General features: G+C 41.3%; 1 protein-coding gene across 1 annotated transcript; it reads right to left on the reverse strand.

The window, feature by feature from the left end:
- Window positions 1-486: 486 nt before the first annotated feature.
- CWC15 (CWC15 spliceosome associated protein homolog) lies at window positions 487-18,371 on the reverse strand. The gene is made up of 7 exons (XM_027883291.1): window positions 18,293-18,371; window positions 15,404-15,542; window positions 13,519-13,631; window positions 12,527-12,615; window positions 11,658-11,768; window positions 1,462-1,580; window positions 487-929 (listed from the first exon to the last, which is right to left on the reverse strand). Exons 2-7 carry the CDS (start codon window positions 15,532-15,534, stop codon window positions 800-802), a joined length of 693 nt encoding a protein of 230 aa, XP_027739092.1. The 5' UTR covers window positions 15,535-15,542; window positions 18,293-18,371; the 3' UTR covers window positions 487-799.
- Between the last annotated feature and the right edge of the window lie 2,267 nt (window positions 18,372-20,638).

The following is a 20,638-nucleotide window of genomic DNA, read 5'->3' on the forward strand; positions in this document are numbered from 1 at the left end:
TGTTTGATAAGAACACAGGCAAGTTTCTGTCAGCGCTGTTATTTCCACAGAAGGGCACACACAGGCTGAACCTTGTGGCCACGTGGTTGTGGCTGAGGGATTGAGCACAGCAGTCGTTTATTAAGGAGGGAAAAACCCTCATGATTCCACAGAGCATTCCCCGCTCAAGGCTCCCCTTGGCATTACACAGCATGGCTCCAGATGTGCTGAGACAAGAGAGCCCAGAAAGCAGGAAAGCTGCTAAGAACTTGGAGCTATCCTGCCAAATCTTAACTTGCTTGTCTGTAGGAAGAAACAAAACCAAAGACTAAGTTTCTAACTAGCTATTTAGAGGAAGTCCAGTTTGCTAAAGCAAGGATAGCTCTTTTCAGTTCACACTGCTAACCATACTCGGCTCTTCCCCATCTTTGATAATACTGACATTTATCTACATTGTGCAAGTTACGACACACCATCACTACAAATACAGGGCATTTTGGAAAGCAGTTTAAAGGATCAGCAGTGTTTATTGCAAACCAGTTTCTCTCTTCTACAGTTTACAAGGTGGCCAATAAAAGTAAGCACACGTGAACAGAAAAACATTCATGAAACACAAACTGGTTTAATTAAAACTGAAAAGGAAAACACATAATGCAGGAATAAAAACTCCAGGTACATAGCAATTATTGTGAAGCTGCTGATGGTCTTGGAAAAGCATTTGGGAATCCATGACCAAATATTCAGACTTAAATTCTGAGGGAAAGGGAGGAAACGACCATGACCTTCCAAGTCCTTCCGCACCACTCCACATAAAACTGTACTACTTGATATATTTTTCCATGAACTTTTTGTGAAATTCTGATCGCAGAGTATCATTCACGAATCTTTTGTCCTTTTTTGTTTCGTCTATCCCCTTGGCACAATTCTTGAAGACAACATCATCATCCCACCTGAAAATAAAAGTGTTTAACTTCAGTAAGCTTGTATGAAAATTAAGTGCAATTTACAAAAAACATATAAAAGGAGTTTGATGCTCCTATTTAAAGAACAACTAGTCATTAGGACTAGGTTTGAGTCTTTCAGAAAAGAAGATCTATTTTTCTATTCTAAGGCATCTCCTACATACTCATGAGTTAGAAGCAAGGTGAGTATCAGCAGATTAAAAGTTATCTTCACAGAAATGAATGACAATTTGAACAGAGCAGAAAAAAACCCCTTTAATCTGATGGGCCTAATTTTTGATAAACACAACAGTAACTGGAATACCTGCAAACAAGAACTGTGTTGAGAAAAAGGTTTGTATTTATTAATTTTAATAGGCACAAGACAATCACTACACACATCACTATCCCAATCCTACATTACACTGCTTGTGATGAGATCTGAGGAAGGAAACAAAAACCAGAAGCAGTGATAACATTTTCTGACTGAATAGCAAGAGGGAGTAAGGAGATGGGTATCAGGAAACAAACTGCACAGTACCTCCTCTTCACTTTGAAGTTTGCCTGAGGCTGTGCTGGGCCGGTTAGGTTCAGCAGTGGGTTACCGCTCAGAATGTTCTCCATCCGAATTCTTTCTTCTTCAGCCTTTTGCTCTTGTTCCTGAGAATCAGAAGAGGATATATTACTTTTCTAGGCCACTTTTCTACTCTTGTTGGTAGAGATAAACATTATTTAGTTGTGAACACTCGCACAGATGGAGCTTTAATTTCTAGCTCAGACTTTTCAGAGTGTTTGGCACTTGCTTATGAGGATAGAAGCAGAGATACTCTAAAGAGCTTAACTTTGCTAATAAACAGTCAAACTAGAAACACTGATATCTGCTCTACTTAGCTGTGATGCTCCATCAAATATTCATTTAAATTCTAGCTTTACCATTTACATATTTATTATATTAAAAATTGTATACAGATTAAAAGACTTTCTTTATCCTCATGAGAGAAGAGAGTACATCATACAATATTCACTAGGTAGAAGAAACCTTACAGCATGTTGAAACTTCTCTGTTTTCAGCAGCTGTTTGGGTTTTACAACTAAAACTTCCCTAGGGACCAATTAAAAAGAATATTGAGAATTCCTCAGTGAAACTGAACAAAAGATGCCATAAGACTATTTAAGAGTTCCAATATTAAGGAGCAGAAAAATTTTCTTCTCCTTGTACTGTCAAATGCATGTAACTCAAGCCTAAGTGAAGCAATGCACTACAAGCAACACAAAGTAATTTCACTGCCCACGCTTCCAAGATCTATTAACATATCTAGTGACTTAAATGTTCACAGACTTCAAAATGGATGTGTAATATTCATTTTATGTCACCGTATTTTTCCACAACCTTTCACAAATATTGCTGGGAGTGATCTGTGATGAAAGAACCAGAAGGAAGAAGAAAAATTTAAATTTGGATGACTAACCAGGTCTGAAGACATTCTAGTTAAAAAATGAAGTTTCATTAGCACTGCAGGAAAATCAAAACAGGGCTTTTAAAAATTATATAAACTAAAGGCAAAGAGATCACAAGGTTTGTGGGTTTTTTTCCCCCCGAACTGCAGAAAATTCATGCCTGAGGACTTTTACAGGATCCTCAAAGAGGAAGCCATATCCTTGATGCAAGTGTTTATCAGGTTTAAGTGCTAAACTTGATGCTGATGCTAGCCAGAGCTCTCTAGCTTTAAATATTTCATCAATACTAAGTGATTTATTACTAACTACAAATTACAATATTTTTCAATGAAATTGATCAGGTATGTGAAATCTTGGACGGATGACCCATCCCTGGAAGTGTTCAAGGCCAGGCTGGATGGAGCTGTAAGCAACCTGGTCTAGTGGAAGGTATCCTTGCCCATGGCAGGGGGGTTGGAACTAGATGATCTTTAAGGTCCCTTACAACTCAAACCAGTTCATGATTCTATGAAATTGTCTTCTAAAATACCTCAACTCTCCTAAGAACAATACAGATTTCACAAAGAAAACCATATGATTACCTTCCAAAATCTACTACTAGTTTTAGTTATGAAAAAACACCCACCATTACGCTGCTTCTCACAAATAAAATGTAGAACCAGCAGCAATTAACTGCCAGTGCGATGAGAAAAGCTCCCCAAAAGGGCATATTGCTTAAAAACATGGCACAACTTCAGGACGAGCGCTGTAATGCCCTTATTAAAACATATGCATAGGCAAAACTTGCCCTTGCTGCTGTATCCATGGAGCTTTAACACAAACCACAGCAGTTAAGAGTTATTAACATAAATCAACTAAACTTTTGCATTTTCAAACATAGCTCTAAATCCAACATTTACATTCCAACTTCAGTTATTATCACCACAATAAATAAGGAAACACAGAGAGCAAAACTATTTGATATGGAACAAGAATTTCTCCCCGTATTTGAAATATAAACTCAAATTATACTTTTCTCTGTGGATAAGGGACAAGACGTGTATGCAGCTCCTCTGCACAGCATGTCAAGCTTTGATTTACCATCTTCTTTCCCTGTAACATGGAGGAGCCAACAGCAGTGAAATACATTTTACTGCAGTCTGTGTCATGTCTTTCCACCAGAAGTCCAGCAGCCCTCAGACTACTGTACAGCACATGCATGCAAAGCACTTATTCAAAACCAAGCAAAATCTAGGATACTGGTACGAGTGAAAAAAACCCCAGCACTGATGTTCAGGTGCCTCCTGGGAGGTGACCACATTTTCTTTAAGACCATTAAGCAAATTTACAACAGGATGCAAGCATATGAAGTGTCTCTGTGTTGTCCAAAGTGAGGTGGGCTCTGCATCATTAACTTTAATCTTCAATGTTCCATTAAAAGTGAGCCTTCGAAAACAGGAAGCCTGGGACAAACCTTGAAAGCAAATAAGAAAGCTGCATACCAAAAATTCATACTCAAGAGAAGGTAGCACTAATAAGACCATTGTAAGAAAATAATAGTCCTCTGTTGAAAAATGCTTCTGTGGAAAGAACTTCTTCCAAGTCCTATATATGCAAACAGGCACGGCAGTTTTCCATTTCAGAGCTGAACTCTAGGTGAACTCTTCTGAAGGTGGCATGTAGAGCACAGCACAGCCTTGCCCTCAAACTTCCAAGACAGTAACCTCAGCCATGACCCAAAGCTACTAAACCTGTGCATCACACACTACTTTATCTGACGCAGACATTACTATCTTACGCTGGGTTTTTATGATGCATGAAAATTCATCCACATACCACTGACAAATACAGAACTACAATACCCTCCACACACAGTGTTTTTTTAAATGATCAAAGGTCAACTGGAGTCAGCCAGCACCTTTTGGTAGAAATTACAGTTTTTCTTCCCTCTCTTCCTCCATTTAAGGTTTAATCTCAACAGCTCCTACAAAGCTGGGAGTTCCAGCACTCTCTACCCTACATGAAAAGAAGTGAAAGGCACTCAGTCATTTGAATTGTAAACACTCAGAATCACTAGGGAATTATAAAGCCAATATTAAGAATCATAACAAATATGCCTACAGTACTCCAGTGTTCTTATTTCATAAAGATGTACATTCAAATTTTCGATAATAAGACTTTTAAAAGGCATGTTACACTTCATTCTAACTTCTATCTGCTTGACATAACCCATGTAATATCCTTCAGCCTCAATTAGCCTCACATAGCTCGCTTCCTGATAACAAAGAAAAGCATTACGAGACTGAAGTGATAAAATGTGGTGATAGAAAAAAAAACCCCCAAAACTGAAACAACACTTTTAAGAAGTGTTACACTACAAGCAATTGTATAAAACCAAAACAGGGATTGAGGTCTAGGTTAAGACACAGCTAGACATGGGCCCCTAGGCACCTGAGCTCACATCTCAGCACAGATCAAGAGGATACAACACGGAGTCAAGATGGTCCTTTTGCTCACACTAAACTACTCACACAGGAGATCAATCACACTCCAGGCTCTACTGACTGCATTTTCATGGCACCACTGTGGAGGATGGGATACATAACCTGTACAGTAGCCCCAACAACTTGGCCTTTCACACTCAACTGAATTCTGTCTAAAGCTGATTATTGCTAAAAAAATATTGCATTGACTTAAGTCAACTACAATTGCAGAAGACTGGAGGGTGGTAAAAACTGCATTATAATTAAAAGAAGTGGTAGGGGCAATCTTGGGAATTTAATACGATTACATTTTACTTTTGCACCTATTAAATAAATAAAACCAATAATGAGCATAACATTAATAGAAACTGTCAAATGTCCTTTTATAGTGACAAGAATACAGAAAAAAATTCAGAAAATACAAAACCCCCCATGTTTACTGTATTTGCAGTAGGAGGCACTGCAGAGCCCATGGGCACTACGTGTGGCCCTTCACTGTTTCTCAAATCTGTTCACAAACACAGCTCTGCTGTCCTTTAGATCTGCAGAGGCAGAACAACTAAAGTACTAAAAACTGCACAGGTTTATCTTTGTCATTAAAAATCAACAGATTTAGAGTGTGAAAGCAAAGAAGTATTAGGAATAAATAGGTGTTCTTGCAAAGTTTGTAGTGTGGTTGCATTTGGTGGTGGGAAGTGACAAGTTACTGGCTGTTCAGTTGTCAGTCCCAGAAAGATGCAGTTTGCCCAGAAACAAGGGGATCTAGCAGCAGCAAAGGATCAGGAACCTCAGTTTTGAAAATGCTGGGGACCTCACCCCTAATGACAATGGAACGGGGAACACACTGTAGGCGTGTCAGGAAGCCTGTAATGTGGGAGTACCTCAGCCAGTGGGGAAAGGGGGAGGGACACGGGTTTCAGGCAAGGGGATAAAAGAGGCTGTGACCTCTATCAAGTGGAGAGACCTCACTGGGGATTGTCTAGTGTACTCTCTCTTTTATTAGAATAAAAGTTTTAATTAGCTCCTCTGTCTCTGAGATATTTTTGAGGCTCATAATACCAGAAACAGATATATTTTCCAGAACAGAAGAAAGCAGATCTGTTGACTAAGGCATCGCCACTTTTAGTCACTTTACAAAGAAGACCCAGCACACATGGTAATTTATTTATGGAGTTCAGTTGTTCAAAGCTCTTCTAGGTTGGATGACATTTCAATATATTTGCTATGATTTTCAGGAATCAGGCTAATTCTAAAGGCTGATCTCAAAGATTTATTTTTTTTTTGCATTATTTAGCTTCACTAAAAGCTCCCAAAGAAAGTATTCAAGAAAAAAAAAAAAAAAAGAAGATAATTTACTAAGTTTTGTATCTAAGAGATATGACATGAAGAAAATACTAGGTGTAATTCACAGCGTTGTAAAGTTGACATTTACACTTAAGCTAAGTGATACATTTTGGCCAGAGATACAGAATCCCTCATTTCCAGCCAAAAGAGGTTTTCATTATTTTTCATATTTTTCCACATAAATCTTCCACTGCCCACTCCTCCACCGAAAGCTGGGATGCTGCAGGCGCTGGAGCATGGGTTGTATCAAATCAAACAGACCAGACATAACCTTCATAGCTGTCTGAGCTTCACACCTCTGAGGCACAATCAAGCACAGCTGTTCACAAAATAAGCGGCTCCCAGTGCCTCCCTTGTTCTTGTGTGTGGTGGAACAAAGCCTTATTAAGCTACAGCACTACACATGCAACAAACCCACAACAGAAGAAAAGCCTAAGGGGGAAAACAATATATCTGTATTCACCCTTTCTAAAATAATGCCTCGTTGCCTGCCTTTCTGTTTCGCAACACGAGGTGGTTTATAACGCTTTTCCTAAGCCATTTTAGCAAAAGAACACACTAGGGATTATTCCCTCACTGCAGCCAGCAGCGCTGTGCTGTTCAGAGGCAGAGTGCTGCACCAGCTCTCTGCAGAGATCAATCAGACTTCTGCCACGTAGCAACCACCGTATTAGGGGCAGAGGCAACAATACAAGAATATTGTGGGGTGGGGAATACAACGGGACTGACAGAGGGAGCCGCATACCCCGAGCAAGCAGATAGACATGCTGCTATGTAAATTGGATCTCACAGCAAGCCTTCGCTGCGCGGCTGCACTCACCACGCAGCATCACAGCTGGGGGGAAGAAAGCGGACAGAACTATATTAACCTTAACTAAACAATTATTCCTTATCTTGCTGTAAGATTTAGCAGTCCCTGGGCATACTTGTTTCTGACAGCAAAGGAAAGAAAAACAGTATTGTTACCATGGTTATTTTTTTTTTAGAATAGTTCCTACCCTTAGCACAGAGCAAGATTACTTTTACAGAAAGTGCTGAAATTCTTGAAACACTTCCACTGTATTAAAGTCAGTTACCCTACTTTGTTTCATAGATGTTGAGTAGCTAAAAGGAAACCTGAAATACCCACATTCACAGAATTCTGAAAAAAAAGTAAAAAAAAAAAAAAAATCACATAACCTGATTTGAATGCTAATTTTTGAGTGACACACTGTGACAGCCCTTGCCCTTAGCAGCAGGGAACTAAACTCAATAATGCAGAGATCCACCCCAGTTATTTGATCCTGTGCAAATTACTAACTGTGCAACACAGCGATTCAAATAACTGACTGAAACTGCTTTTGCCTCTTTAGTGAAATTCTTTCTTATATCACCAATTTGATATTTTAGTTTTAGTCAGATCCTTAAGATTTAAGGGGAAAGGTTAGTATTTACCAAGACTTATTTTCTGATGTTTTATTTGAATGCCTGTGACATGGCTAAAACACAGGGCAGAGCTAAGATCTACTGTGACCACTGGTAAAGTAATATATTCAGTTACAGAGAAACATTTGGTGAAATAAAACCGCTAAGAAAACATATCAAAAACTTTAAGTCTGCTCTCAACTAAGTAAAAAATGAATGGATGTTCCAACAGCTTTGCTGAAACTGCACATGTACATTCAGCTGCTCACTGATTTGAAGTTTGTTTTTAATTATTTAAATTCACCTTTTGGGGAAGCACTTGAAAATTGAAAATCAAGAGCACTGTAAAGCTGAATTTAGAACAATGAAATGCTTCCACGAAACCTATCCACAGATAACAACATAGACAAGGGACCTAGTGTTTGTACAGTTTTATAAAGATCTAAAATTATTCCACAGAAAAAGCCTTCAAAACTAGACTTTCCTGGTCAGTTTAGTGCCTACTAGAAACAACCTGAGATTACAATTGTGGATGGAGTGAAAAAAGTCAGGAGGACTCCTACGCTCAGTTTTTAAAAAACGTGTAGTATTTGTTTAATGATTCTACGTAATTCAAGAGAATTTAAGTATTTTGAGAAGTTAACGAGCTTTGAGAGGAATTGCTTATTTGGCTGACAAACTATTACAACCTCTTAAAACTAATATTGTCAAAATTAGATTTAGAGGATTTTTACGGAAATTGGTATTATCACACAAGGGAAGTTAACAGGGAATACAATGACCCAAAAAAAGCAGATTCTCAAATTTTCTTTTTAACTGCTGTCTCACCAGATATGCATTTTGAAAGGAGCAGTCCTCCTTCCATGGCAATGCAAGTCACAGACACCAAAGTGACGAGTGAAAACAATCAACAAAAATACAGTTTACTTTAACTGAAGTCTCAGGAATAACTGGACTAGGATTTTAATAAATCAAAATAACTAAACTATCCAGGGAAAATTACATATTGCACAGGTTTGGGATACATTACTTACTTTACCCACTTAATCTTATTAAGACCCTGGGACGTTCCAAGAAGATGACAAGAAAAGACACATTAATGTGTCCAGATAACAAAAAGATTCAAGAATGACCTGCACAGTGGAGAGAGAACAGGCATTCACTCTGCAGTTTCCCTTTGCTTGGACACTGTTTTACCCACACTGCCTGCCATGGACAGCAGCATTTCAGCACATAAAGCATTCCTGGACATGGATTAGGATTAACAGCAACTACACAATTAAGACTTTACATGAGATGTTATCCTGAAGTCAGCTGAATGATTAATACAAGGTTACTCACAAAATTATGTTTAAATTACGGTTTGCAATACATAGCTATATGACATCCCCCATATCGGAAGGGAAAAGGAATTCACATAAAATTACTATAAAATCCTCTGCCAGTTACACCTTATTTCAATGCCATGGAAAACAAGGCATAATCTAAAGAGACTGCATCACTTAGAGCCAACACACATACGCAGTCTTTCTGAAGGAGACACTTACTTACCCTAGAAGACTCTTTCCAAGACTGCGCCCCACTCTGGTTTTTACTTTTTTCATCAACACAGAGTTTCTTACTCTCAAAAAACCCCAAGAAAATAAAATTCTAAGAATCTGTAGAGCACCCTCTATTTACTGAAGATGCCAGTTTTAAAGAGAGCCTACCTGCCGCCAACCAGTCAAAGGATGAACAGTGTAGGTCTAGACAGTGAGTGTGCAATACTGGGCACTACTGCAAATAAATAACATACTTAATTTTTAGGAAGACACAAACATTCATTTCATGTAATCATGAAAATATTGAGTATGCACATAGCATTGGACATTATAAACTCTGCTTCTGGGGGAAGGAAAATGTCCATGACGGTAAAACATAATACCTGTTAAGAAAGCAAAATCAAACAAGTGCTATCCTAAACACTTCATAGCTTTTAGCACCCTCTAGTGATAAAATTAGAATTTCATGGAGATTCCTATTTGCCACACACGAAAAGAGAAGCACGCACTTGGCTGTCTGAGCTGCAATTTACTACCATTATTTTTCTAATGCAAGTTCTCTAGACTGAAATGTAACAAGTTATGCTCTTTAATCTAGATGTATAATTTCAACTATCAGGCAAAATGAAAAATCCATGTGGACCTAAGCTTTCATTTTAAGCACTGTGCAAAGACAGCTGAAGCCAAAGTCTTTCCTACACATGGCTGGCTACACCGTATTTGCAGTTTTGTACAATTTCACACAGGAATACAAGGAAGAACTGTTGCCAGTGTTTTTAGGTCATTTTCACCATGTTGTTACTGCAAAAGACAATTTAATTTCTGTGTGATGTGCCTCAAATGTCCAGATAAAGAGACGAGAGATGCCTTCAGACATACTTTAATGCAGGAGACCACTCACAGGCCAGATGCAGAATCAAGTATCAAGTCTTGTACAGCAAAATTTCTGCACTGCAGCAGCATGGTACAGCTTTTAGCCTTCCGTACTACTTAACTCCAAAACTGCAGAGCTCACTGGCTTTACAGGCCTTGTTGATTCTAAAGGTAAATTTCTGTATTTTTAGGCAAGAACAGGTCCGCACTACATTGCTGCCTACAGCAATTAAAACATCATCCTCTCCTAGCTGTTTCTAGTGTCTGCTAGAGGCTATGCCCGGTTCACTGCCAGCTAAGCATTCATGAAAAACATTAAACTATGAATATGTGTGTTAAGCTACAGGAAAGGTCAGGGGTAGTTCAGTGGCTTCAAATCATTAAGTTGACAGAGCAGCCTTTAAATAGCCTCCTGTTCAGCATTTAATGTGTTTATTCAGCATGTTCTAAAACACATCTCAGACTAGTTTACTAAAAGGTGACAGGTGGCTTGGTTTTCTGACAGATTTTTGTTTGTTTGTTTGTTTGTTTTGGGGGTTTTGTTTTGGTTTACACTAAAGGAGAATATACTCATAAAAACGTACAAAACTACTCCAGCTGAAGGAAGCAACATTTTACAAATGCACTAAGATGATTTAAGCCCTATTCAAGAAAAGAAAGCACTTGGTAAAAGTAGATGAGGGAATGCTGCTCATATCCACTTCTGTTGCACCCCCAAGGGCAGAGCGTTTCAGCAGTGAAGATTGAATACCTGGACTGCAAATCCTATTGCAATACAATGTTATAGCCAGTACCCAATACAATTCTAAATCCTGATCAGTTTGACAACACCGACTACTCCCAGGAACAGTCCCTGGAAGTTCTTTAATCGATCAGGGATTTTGCTAATTCACACCAGCCCAACAATCTCTCTTATACAAAGGAGCCAAAAGCATAGGATTTAATCCCACTCACAGGGAAACATCTGTAGCTACAGGGACTTCACTCCCCTTTCAAGGCAGAAAATGGTGGTTTTGTCTGTAGATAGATATTATTAGACAGGTGTGAAAGCTACATGTGCATTGAGTTTCCCAGTACTGAAAAGACTGCAGCATTATTGTTCGTTTTTGCAGAGACATTTTTCAAATGAATTTGCCTGTGTATAATCACATGGAAACAGTTCCAGTCTTACAGTTAAAACTGGTGCTCCTTGTCAGGGCAACACAGCACCAATTCTATGAAAACAACTACTATATGAAACCTGCAGCCATAAGAAGCAGCATCAAGAAGCACATATCTTTATTTCAGAAATCATTTTTTTTGTTTCATAAAAGCTAATTAACAAATTAAATTACACTGGATAGTATGCAGCTCACTAATGCCACTTACACAATTTGGCAGGATAGCTGTCTTCAGACGACTTGCCTATGAAAAGCAAGATTATCTTGACTGACTGCCTCTACCAAGTGTAGGAAAAGTGAGTAAAATGTTTCAGTGAGTAAAACATTCAGTATATCTATATTCTTGACAATTATTAGATAGAAGAACAAATACATCATACTTGAACAGCACTGTGTTTACCAGTTCTCACTGGTCCTAAGTACTTCAGGCACACCAGTTTTAATAAACAGCAGTTTACAAAAAAAACAGGTGCTCTTTAATGGGTGAGATTTTACCTTTCGAGCCTGTTCCTCAGCTCGTTCTTTCTTGATTTTTTCCAGTTCAGCCAGAAGAGCTGCAGTGTCATCATCATCACTGTCTTCCAAGTCCTCATCTTCATCATCTTCCTAATAGCAACAAATAGAAGCAAGAATCAGCTCGTTCATTTCATTTAGTAAAAACAACCCTGGTCTGCCCAGCTAAGGCTGCAGTTTGCTGATTTCTGAAGTACGTGGATGCTTGTAGCAGCAAAAAACACAACACAAATGGTTTGCTTGCTCTTGTATGGTAAAGCCAAGACAAAAATATGTTTGTGCTTTCAGGACTACTGCAATTAAAAATGCGGTGTAACTGACAGACCCCAGAGAATGGCCGTCCTCAAACACTCTCTAATCACTGTGACATAAGTTATTACAACAGCGTGCTTGAATACCCCATCCTATATACTGGGACCCAGTATCACAGGATTAAAAAACCCTGAGCTCATTGTCAAACCACTGACCTAGCTCCTAGATGTCAGCACGAGGAAAGGAGTCAAGGGTAAGCATCTTTTGCTCATGCAGACAGTCATTTGCATATATCCCAGCAGTTCTACCTTTCGGGAATTCTAACTAACCCAGTAGCTGACCAAAAAGTCACCCAGTACCCACACTGTAAGCGGTATTTTCAGTTCCCTAGTTTTCGTGTGCTTTCCAAGAATAGCATTACAGCATAGACCAGAATCCTCCAACCACTCTGGACTTCCACCACACTATAGAAACTGTAAAAGGAAGATAAGCTGGAACTTGTCTTAAATCTTTAGCAAACGTAAAACTACACATTCCATTGAAAGCAAATCCTGAAGGCAGGACAATGAAAGGAAAGAAGACAGACAAAAGATACATACATCCGTTAGCGGATCATCTGCATCAAGATTTGCTGCAGGAATCTGGTCTAGCCGAGGCTTCTTAGACACAGAAGACGATGTTGTATGTTCTGTGGCAGAAGAGTTTAAAAAAAAAAAAAAAGGGACTAAGTCACTTCGTTTAACAGCATCTAATGTCAGAAAGCAAAAATCTTCACAAAATATTTGTCTTGCATTACAGTAAGAGAAACAAGCTTATGCTCACTTTTTTTCATTTGTCAGTCTCAATGGCCATGCTAATTCCTCCCCTGTAGATATCCTCAAAAGAAGCAATAATATCCCAAACTTACAATTCGGCCTCCAGAAATTTTTTAAGCCAGGATTTGAGGCAGAAAGAATAGCAGAAGAAATAGCCATGGAAAAAATATAGGTATTCTATATATCCAACTGGAGGATTCTCATTTAGGACCGCTCCAAAGCATTACTGATGGGTAGTTTTGCCAAAACCAAATTTGAAATTTGAAAGCCGTGCAATACCTTTACACCTAAACTTGAAGTCTGCCAAGCTTAATGCTAAAAATGAGTATTTCTCAAAACGCTCTTTGATTTTAATTATGTGTATGAACAGAACAGTGTACTTTCAAAACAGATTTATTGTAACACTGGTGCTGTTAACACCAGAGGATGAGTCACTCCCCCTTCTCCTCCCTGTCTCGCTTGTCCAAGTACAAGAAAAAGCCCTTTATTAGCTGTACGTAGTTGCTGCCAATTCATTACAACCACACTGTATCAGCTGGCCTGCATGATGGCCTAGGCTTTTCTACTGGCTGGCCTAGATTCCTGCTAGCATGAAGCCAGAATGAAAGCCAGCAGACATTCCCTTGCAGGTCAACAGCTCTGAACTATCAGACCAATACCCTAAATTCTACTCCCATGACATGCTGTCTGCAACCTGCAAACTTCTTACAATGCTAAGCTTCATGCAAGAGCGGTGTCACACAAAGCCACCGAGATTTTTGTTTCTCTGTTTTTACCTCTGGTTGGTCTGTCTCTGTTCTTCTCTCTCGCAGCGACCCGTTCTCTCTCCTCCAGCTCCCTTCTGAAATCACGGTTACGCACCTCTTCAGGAGCATCCTGAGTGGTCTGCCTAAAATAACAAGGGTGAAAGTAAGCCTGAATTTTGACAGTCTGCATCTGAGAGCAATTTTTCCAAGGAGGCCAATAAATCCTGGGGTGAACAGTACTATGGTGACCTTTCTTCACCATTTTATTCTCCAAAGTTGCTGCTGCAAACCCAGTCTCTGAGGCTTGCAGACAAGACCAAGACTAGAACATCCGTTTCATAAACCTTCATAAACCATGGCCACTAAAAAGAAGGTTGGGAGAACAAGCAAAACACGAGCTTTGGTGAAACATCTTGAAACACGTTTGTCGCTCTGACCAAAAGCAATGAACTATGTATATCCAAGTCACACCAAGTTCCACTTACAGAGTGCTGAAATTGCTGTGGAAATCTTGAAAAGAACTAAGGAATACAAACAAGCAGCAATTCCTTTCACCTCTCTGTGAACCCAGTGCTGGAAATAAGAGTGCCTGGAAGAAACCCAGACTTGAGCCATTATAAACACATTGTGTGCACAGTCTGTCTTTATGATGAAGTATTTCATTTACTTTTGTAATTAAAAACCTGAACTTGGAATTCCTGTTAGAGCTGCAAAATCCCCCCAAAACCTGTGTCATTCAGGCGAACATGAGTGGGACTGAAACACTGAACTTTTCCTGCAATGATGTAGTCCTGGCAATTTAACAAAGACAACTTTGTATTAGGTATTTGGGAGAAAGAACAGAAGACACTTAATGCTCCCTCCATCTCTCCCTCTCAGACAAACAGATGGATTTGTTAAAACATACATTGTTTAATCCTGTACATACCTGTCCCTACACACTTCTTTCAAAGCAACAGACTGGTGTTCCAAATCCTACTTTTGTTTACAGAAAAAAAGCACCAGCAAAACCCGTCTGACAGCACTTTTTGTGCTGTTGATTTTGGTATCCTCCAAAACACTCCAACTCCCTTATGAATATGTATTTTTAAAAACCAAAGGGCCAGGACAGAAGAGGTGTCAGGGTAAACATCTACACAAAAATGCACAGACGTAGAACCTTGAAAGTAATTTCATGGAAAAGAGCAACATCAGTTAGATAAAACAAACATTTTCAGGTTGCTACATTTAATATAAATTCTATGTATCACACTGACTACAGATTTTATTTAATCTTTCAAAAGATAACAAAGATTTTTATGCATTTCAAACAGAGGAAAATATTCCTAAGATCACATTATCTTTCTTGGTGGCTAAAGCAATTTCCTCTCGTAGGACCTGCATGAACCACCTGCAGTGTTAAATATCGGCTCTTCCAATACATAGTACTGACTGAGTGCTATTCCATGATTTTCCTGCCTCCTCTTAATGACATTATCAAGTGGTCTTTCACCAACACCATGATGTGGTTTTCCTGCTTTTAAGACATGCTCAACTTCTCCCATCTTGCTTCTCCCATCCCATCTTGCTCTGCAAGTGACAACACTTTCAGTGGCTCAGTCCCAATGACAACTTCCTTTCCACTCCACTACCTAAAATATGCAGTCTCCGATGCTAATACTCTCCTTCTGATGTTTCACATCCACAGGCAGTAACAAATACCACTAAAACTAAACCTCTCCAGTCACCTGCACTGCATTTGATCTCCTAGGTCTGCTTTTGAGACTTTCAGCCCACTTGTAGAGCATTGCTGCACAAGCTCTGAGCCCTGCTCACTGTCGAGCAACATCTACCATGAAAATTTCAGAGTACCACTCATAACAAAAATATCTTTCCCAGCCTGTTTTGCCCTAGGACCCAAAACCCCAATACTGACCTGTATTTGATTTTAGTATGAGAAGGAAGATCTCTGCTGGAATATTGTTTGGATAGCTGGCTTAAATCTCCTTCACCTTTTCCTCTTCCTCCTCTTGCAGGTTCAAACGTCGGCCTTGCTGCTGTCGTCATTTTAACTCCTAAACAATCAGGGGATAAACCCACATGTTACTAAACATGCAGTGAAAGACACTCATCAGAAGCTACTTTGCTCCTGAACTGTAAAAGCAGAGACAAGTCTCACCACAGAGCATCAGCTATCACTTGGCTCCTGGTCCTCAAAATTTAAGGAGCTTTTTATTGAACTGAATTTACTAGATTTTCAAAATAAAATCTTTGCCAACATGCTTGAAAGACAACACACAGACTCTAACAAGAATATGTAAAGTACCTTTGTAAAGTAAATAAAACCGTCCAGGAGCTGGTCTCCCACCCTTAAAGCAAGCGTCTCAGTCTTGTAAACGAACTCTTTCTCCTCCTGAAAAAATGCAGTCAAAAATGACTGCCTGCAGGGAATGTTCCCTTAATTATTCCACAAACTGTATCTAGGTACCATCACCAGAAATGCTGGTGGACACATAGGACAGCACGCCCGGGATGGTGCTGGTTGTTAAATACTGATACAGATCACACAACCTGACCACTCCAGCCCTGGCCACGGCCCTGCATCATTCTCCTGCACAGGCACAACCCTGTTATCAATGCTGGGGCACAGTCCTTTGGGACTGACTTGGGCAGAGCTCCAGCTGGCCAGCAGCACCTTCTGAAGGGTGGGATCAATGTTTTCCTGGTGGCACAAGGCTGACAGCTTCACCCTTATGTAAGCAAAGAGTAAGTACAAAAGCTCAGGCAAATGCAGAATTGTCACCAGCTCTCACCGAGAAGCTACAGGAACTCACATATTGTCCTAAAAAAAAACCTGGCTGATGCCCCAAAATTCCTCCTATCAATTATTCTGTGGCAAAGGAGTGAAACAGACTCAGCCAGTCTCAGCCATGCAGATACTCTGTTAGCACTCACTGTGTTCAGTGCTGCCAGAGGGGACCTAGAGACCCTGCAATCCCAAACCACTGTGCCAGCCAAGAGTTGGAACGGGTTAACCAATGCCAGAAAACCCTGTGTGATCAACCAGCACCTTCGAGACCTAGGTAACAGCATGATGCTGTGTCGGAGGGGGGGGTTGAATTGGATATCAGGAAAAGGTTCTTCACCCAGAGGGATGGCTGGGCACTGGAACAGGCTCCCCAGTGAAGTGGTCACAGCACCAAGCCTGACAGAATTCAAGAATTGTTTCGACAAAGTGTTTCTGAGGTGCACGGTGTGACTCTTGGGGCTGTCCTGTGCAGGGCCAGGAGTTGGACTTTGATCATCCTGGTGGGTCCCTTCCAACTCAGGTTATTCTACAATTCTGTAATGTTAAATCTATCTGAAACGATTCTTATTCCTGCTGCACCAAGACATACATCCACTAGCCACAGCCTAAAGATATTTAGGACACAGAGACCTGCAGAGAATATAAAGGCACTAGGCACTAGTCCTACCAACCAGAAGGTTGAATGTTGAAGGGTGACAAGAGAACCTACTAAAAATATTAAAAAGCAAAGAAAAAAAAACCATGACATTGCCTTGTATGCTTCTGTGGTACAAAAATATTTATGCTCTACTTACATTATTTGTTATTTAGTCACTTTTAACGACAGCACAAAGCACACAGCTTCAGTGTCAAAATCACAACATAATGTGTGGCTGAAAGTAACATCCCATCAGCCAGAACACAATTACTGCCACTGACCCACTGAGAGGGGTCACACAATGAGAAAACAAAATTAACAGAAGGAAACACCCTTAAAAAGAAGTGAGAGAGTAACTAGGCTTGGCTTGTTAATCAAGAACAGCTGACACATTTCACTGATGCTGTGCAAGTCAGCTGAAGCTCGGCGAGACATTTTAGTTCAGCCTTGGCATAGACTCTGCCAGACCCATGATCCAAGAAAGTCCTTTGCTCTCCTAACTTACCTATGCTAATTATGTGTAACAGGGTGAATCCATGAATTCAGGTGAAGAATGAGATCCAATGTGGCTGCATTAGTTTCATGAAGCATTAACAAATTGCCTGGCGAGCAGCCCTGATTCGTTTAAGTCACAGAATCACCGAATCAGTTAGGTTGGAAAAGACCTCTGAGGTCACTGAGTCCAACCTATAATTGATCACCACCTTGCCAACCAGATCATGGCACTAAATGCCATGTCCAGTCTTTCCTTAAACATCTCCAGGGACAGTGACTCCAATACCTCCCTGGGCAGCCCATTTCAATGTCTAGTCACCCTTTCTGTGAAGAAATTCCTCCTAATGTCCAACCTGAACCTCCACTGTTGTGGCTTAAGGCTGTGTTCTCTCATCCCGATACTAATCGTCCGGGAGAAGAGACCAACCCCCACTGGCCATAACCTCCTTTCAGGTGGTTGCAGACAGTGAGAAGTCCCCCCTAAGCCTCATTTACTCCAGGCTGAACACTCCCAGCTCCCTCAGCCGTTCCTTATAGGACTAAGTCGGTCTGTGTTCACCTTGCCCTAAAAGGACCCAAACCCCACCTGAAACCACTCGCGAACCTCTGAGGTTTCAGAGACGCGGGCCTGAAAAAGCCTCTTTAGCGCTACCAGGAATTATGGGCCAAGAGAGAGTGATCGGTTCGGCCTGGAGCTGACCTGGCTCGGCCTCGCCGGGCTGCGCCCTCACCGGTGGGGTGGCCGAATCTCAGCGCCGGGCCGCAGCCCGTCCCCTCGCTGGGGGAGCTCCCCCCCCCCCGCCCCAGGACCGCCTTTCCCCCGTCAGGGCTTCCCCCGCAGCCCCCCAGGCCGCCCCCGAGCCACCCCCCCCCCGGTCACTCACAGCTCAGCCTCCTCCGCCCCGCCAGCGGGCCCTACACCGCCGCCATAACTCCGCCACGCGCCCACAATGCACCGCGGCGGCCGCGCGGACCATAGAGCGGGGCGCGAGCGCGTCCGCCATGGCGGCCCTGAGGGACTGGGATGGTGGGAGCGGGGGGGGATCCCTGCCCGTGGCGGGGGACTGGAATTAGGCGGTCTGTGAGGTCCCTTCCAGCCTAAACCGTTCTGTGATTTTCCATTCACTGCTGTCTCTTTAAAGAAGCCAAAGCATGAAACGAGCGTCACTCGGGGATTGAATTTCCCCTCTTAAAAAGCAGTTCTTTCCTTGTGTTTACCGTTCCCTGTGGATTGCACTCTACCATCAAACTTCTGCGAATCCACACGACGGCACGTGAAGTAAAAGGCTCTTTGATGTATCTGCAAATGAACGCGGAAGCATTTTTCCCCCAGCGCTGTGCACCCAACGTGCAGTTTAGAAGAGAGCCCACAAGAGGTCCCACAGACATTGCCATCCAGGGAGCTGCTCTGCAGCAACGACGGAAACTGCACCCTTTGGGTCAGCGAGCCACCAGAGAAAGCAATTGGAAGAAGCGGGCCTTTAGTATAGAAGGAAACCAATTATTTCAAGCAGTTTTTTTAAAAAAATGTTTAGCTTCACTCTGAAGTCGGGTAAATAGTAATAATAACAACTGTGTCATTTCCTCAGAGCTATACCTGTCAGTAACCCAAGTATCCACCACTGCACTTTCTCATCTGCAAGCCTCAATCTGCTCCCCGTGAAATGGGTTTACGATTTCTTCCACTACAGCCAGTTTAGACACAAGATCACAGAGAACTCTGGCTTAAAGAATTTGGTACTGTTGGGCTACAGATCACAGCAGCCTGAAATTCATGCATCATCCTACAATGGTGGGTGTTGTTCCTAGACTACAAATCTGTAGAGGAGCCGTTTTGCTCATCTGACTGTTGTGGTACAGCAGAATGTTTTATTTTTCTCAGTAACATGTCCTGAAGGCAGTGCCTTCTGTTCAGTTGTAATATCTATCTGGAAGAAAGTATCAAATCTCTATTACAGACCTCAAGAACCAAGGGGACTTCTGCTGTTGTGTTAGAGGAAAAGGCAAACATTCTGTGTGTGTGCTAAAACCTGGCACAGTCCCTGCTCGAAGATTCTTCAGATAACTAAAGGAATGGCCTAGTGTCTTTGGTCAAAATTGTTCCCCAAGGAGCTTTCCTTCCCCCACCTTGTGTGTATCAATGTGAATGAAATACAAGTAGTTACAGATGTGTTTTATAGTCCAGGGTTTGGTTTCCTTGGAAGACTTGAACACTAAAGATTGGTGGAGTGGAGGTGCCTGAGTCCAGACTCCTGAAGTCTTGTTGCAGAGGCACCTAACCTTCACGGGCCCACAACTTCCGGGTTTAAAGATCTCTGAACATACAGAGTTTTGCCCAACCTTGAACTTGTTTGAACTCAGTTTAGGTCTAAGAAGTTTAGGATCATGCTCTCTTTGGGGCCTAACAGATCTCTTTCCAAGCTCAGGTGCTCAGGGAGCCTTCATCCAGTAATTATTCTCAGACCATGTCTGCACTCTTCAGTGTTGCCATCAGCCTCTCAGTCCCTCCAGGGCGCATCCTGTAGCTCTTTCCCAAGCAGGGCTGACTCCGCATGGGAAGAATTATTGACCCACCAGACGGGCCAGCTCTAGGCTGCTTTGCCATTTAGGGATGTTCTCCCTGTGTTTTTGAAGCTGATTAGTCAAGCATAAGGGAAGAGATTAAAGATCCATCAAGAAGAAGAGCACAGATGTAGAAGGGAGCACCACTCAAGTTCAATGGCAAAGGTGACAAGTGTGAATTCCTGTATTCCAGATGATGCACTGAAATGTCATCAGACAGTGTAAACAACCAGACAATAACAAACCCCTGGATCTTCCGCCTTCCCATGGCTACTGTAATCTTTGCTGAGCGATTTGGCTGTAGCAGCCCTTAGAAAGGTATTATGTACCACATGGAAAACATGAAAAGCAGGAGAAGTCGCCACTTCCCTTGATCATTTCCTCCAGTGATTAATTACCCTCATAGTTTAAAACTGCACCTTATTTTTAATTTCAGTTGTGTTTCCGACCATGGGTGCCTGTTGTGCCTTTCTGTGGCAATTTTAAAACCCTGTTTTCTCACCAGATATACTTTGTAATCTAGTCTTGCCTCTGCCTTTGGATAAGGTAAGCAGCCTGGGCTCTTCTGGTCTTAGGATTGTTTCCTTCTTCTCACCAATTATTTGAGGGCTTTTTCTTGCTCTCTATCCAATTTATAAACAACAAAAAGATAAGAGTTTCAGCATCTG

This window comes from Empidonax traillii, unplaced genomic scaffold (genome assembly GCF_003031625.1).
Source record: "Empidonax traillii isolate 1590-97213 ecotype Southwest subspecies unplaced genomic scaffold, ASM303162v1 scaffold123:size1378231, whole genome shotgun sequence".
Classification (NCBI taxonomy): domain Eukaryota; kingdom Metazoa; phylum Chordata; class Aves; order Passeriformes; family Tyrannidae; genus Empidonax; species Empidonax traillii.

What these genes read in the sequence shown, in the direction of transcription:
- CWC15 (XM_027883291.1), bottom strand. Translation starts at nt 15,534, where the DNA reads ATGACGACAGCAGCAAGGCCGACGTTTGAACCTGCAAGAGGAGGAAGA. An exon ending in CTGAGGAACAGGCTCGAAAG is followed by an intron (nt 1,581 to 11,657) that starts GTAAAATCTCAC and finishes TCTGATTCTCAG; the next exon opens with GAACAAGAGCAAAAGGCTGA. An exon ending in AACTTCAAAGTGAAGAGGAG is followed by an intron (nt 930 to 1,461) that starts GTACTGTGCAGT and finishes TTTTATTTTCAG; the next exon opens with GTGGGATGATGATGTTGTCT.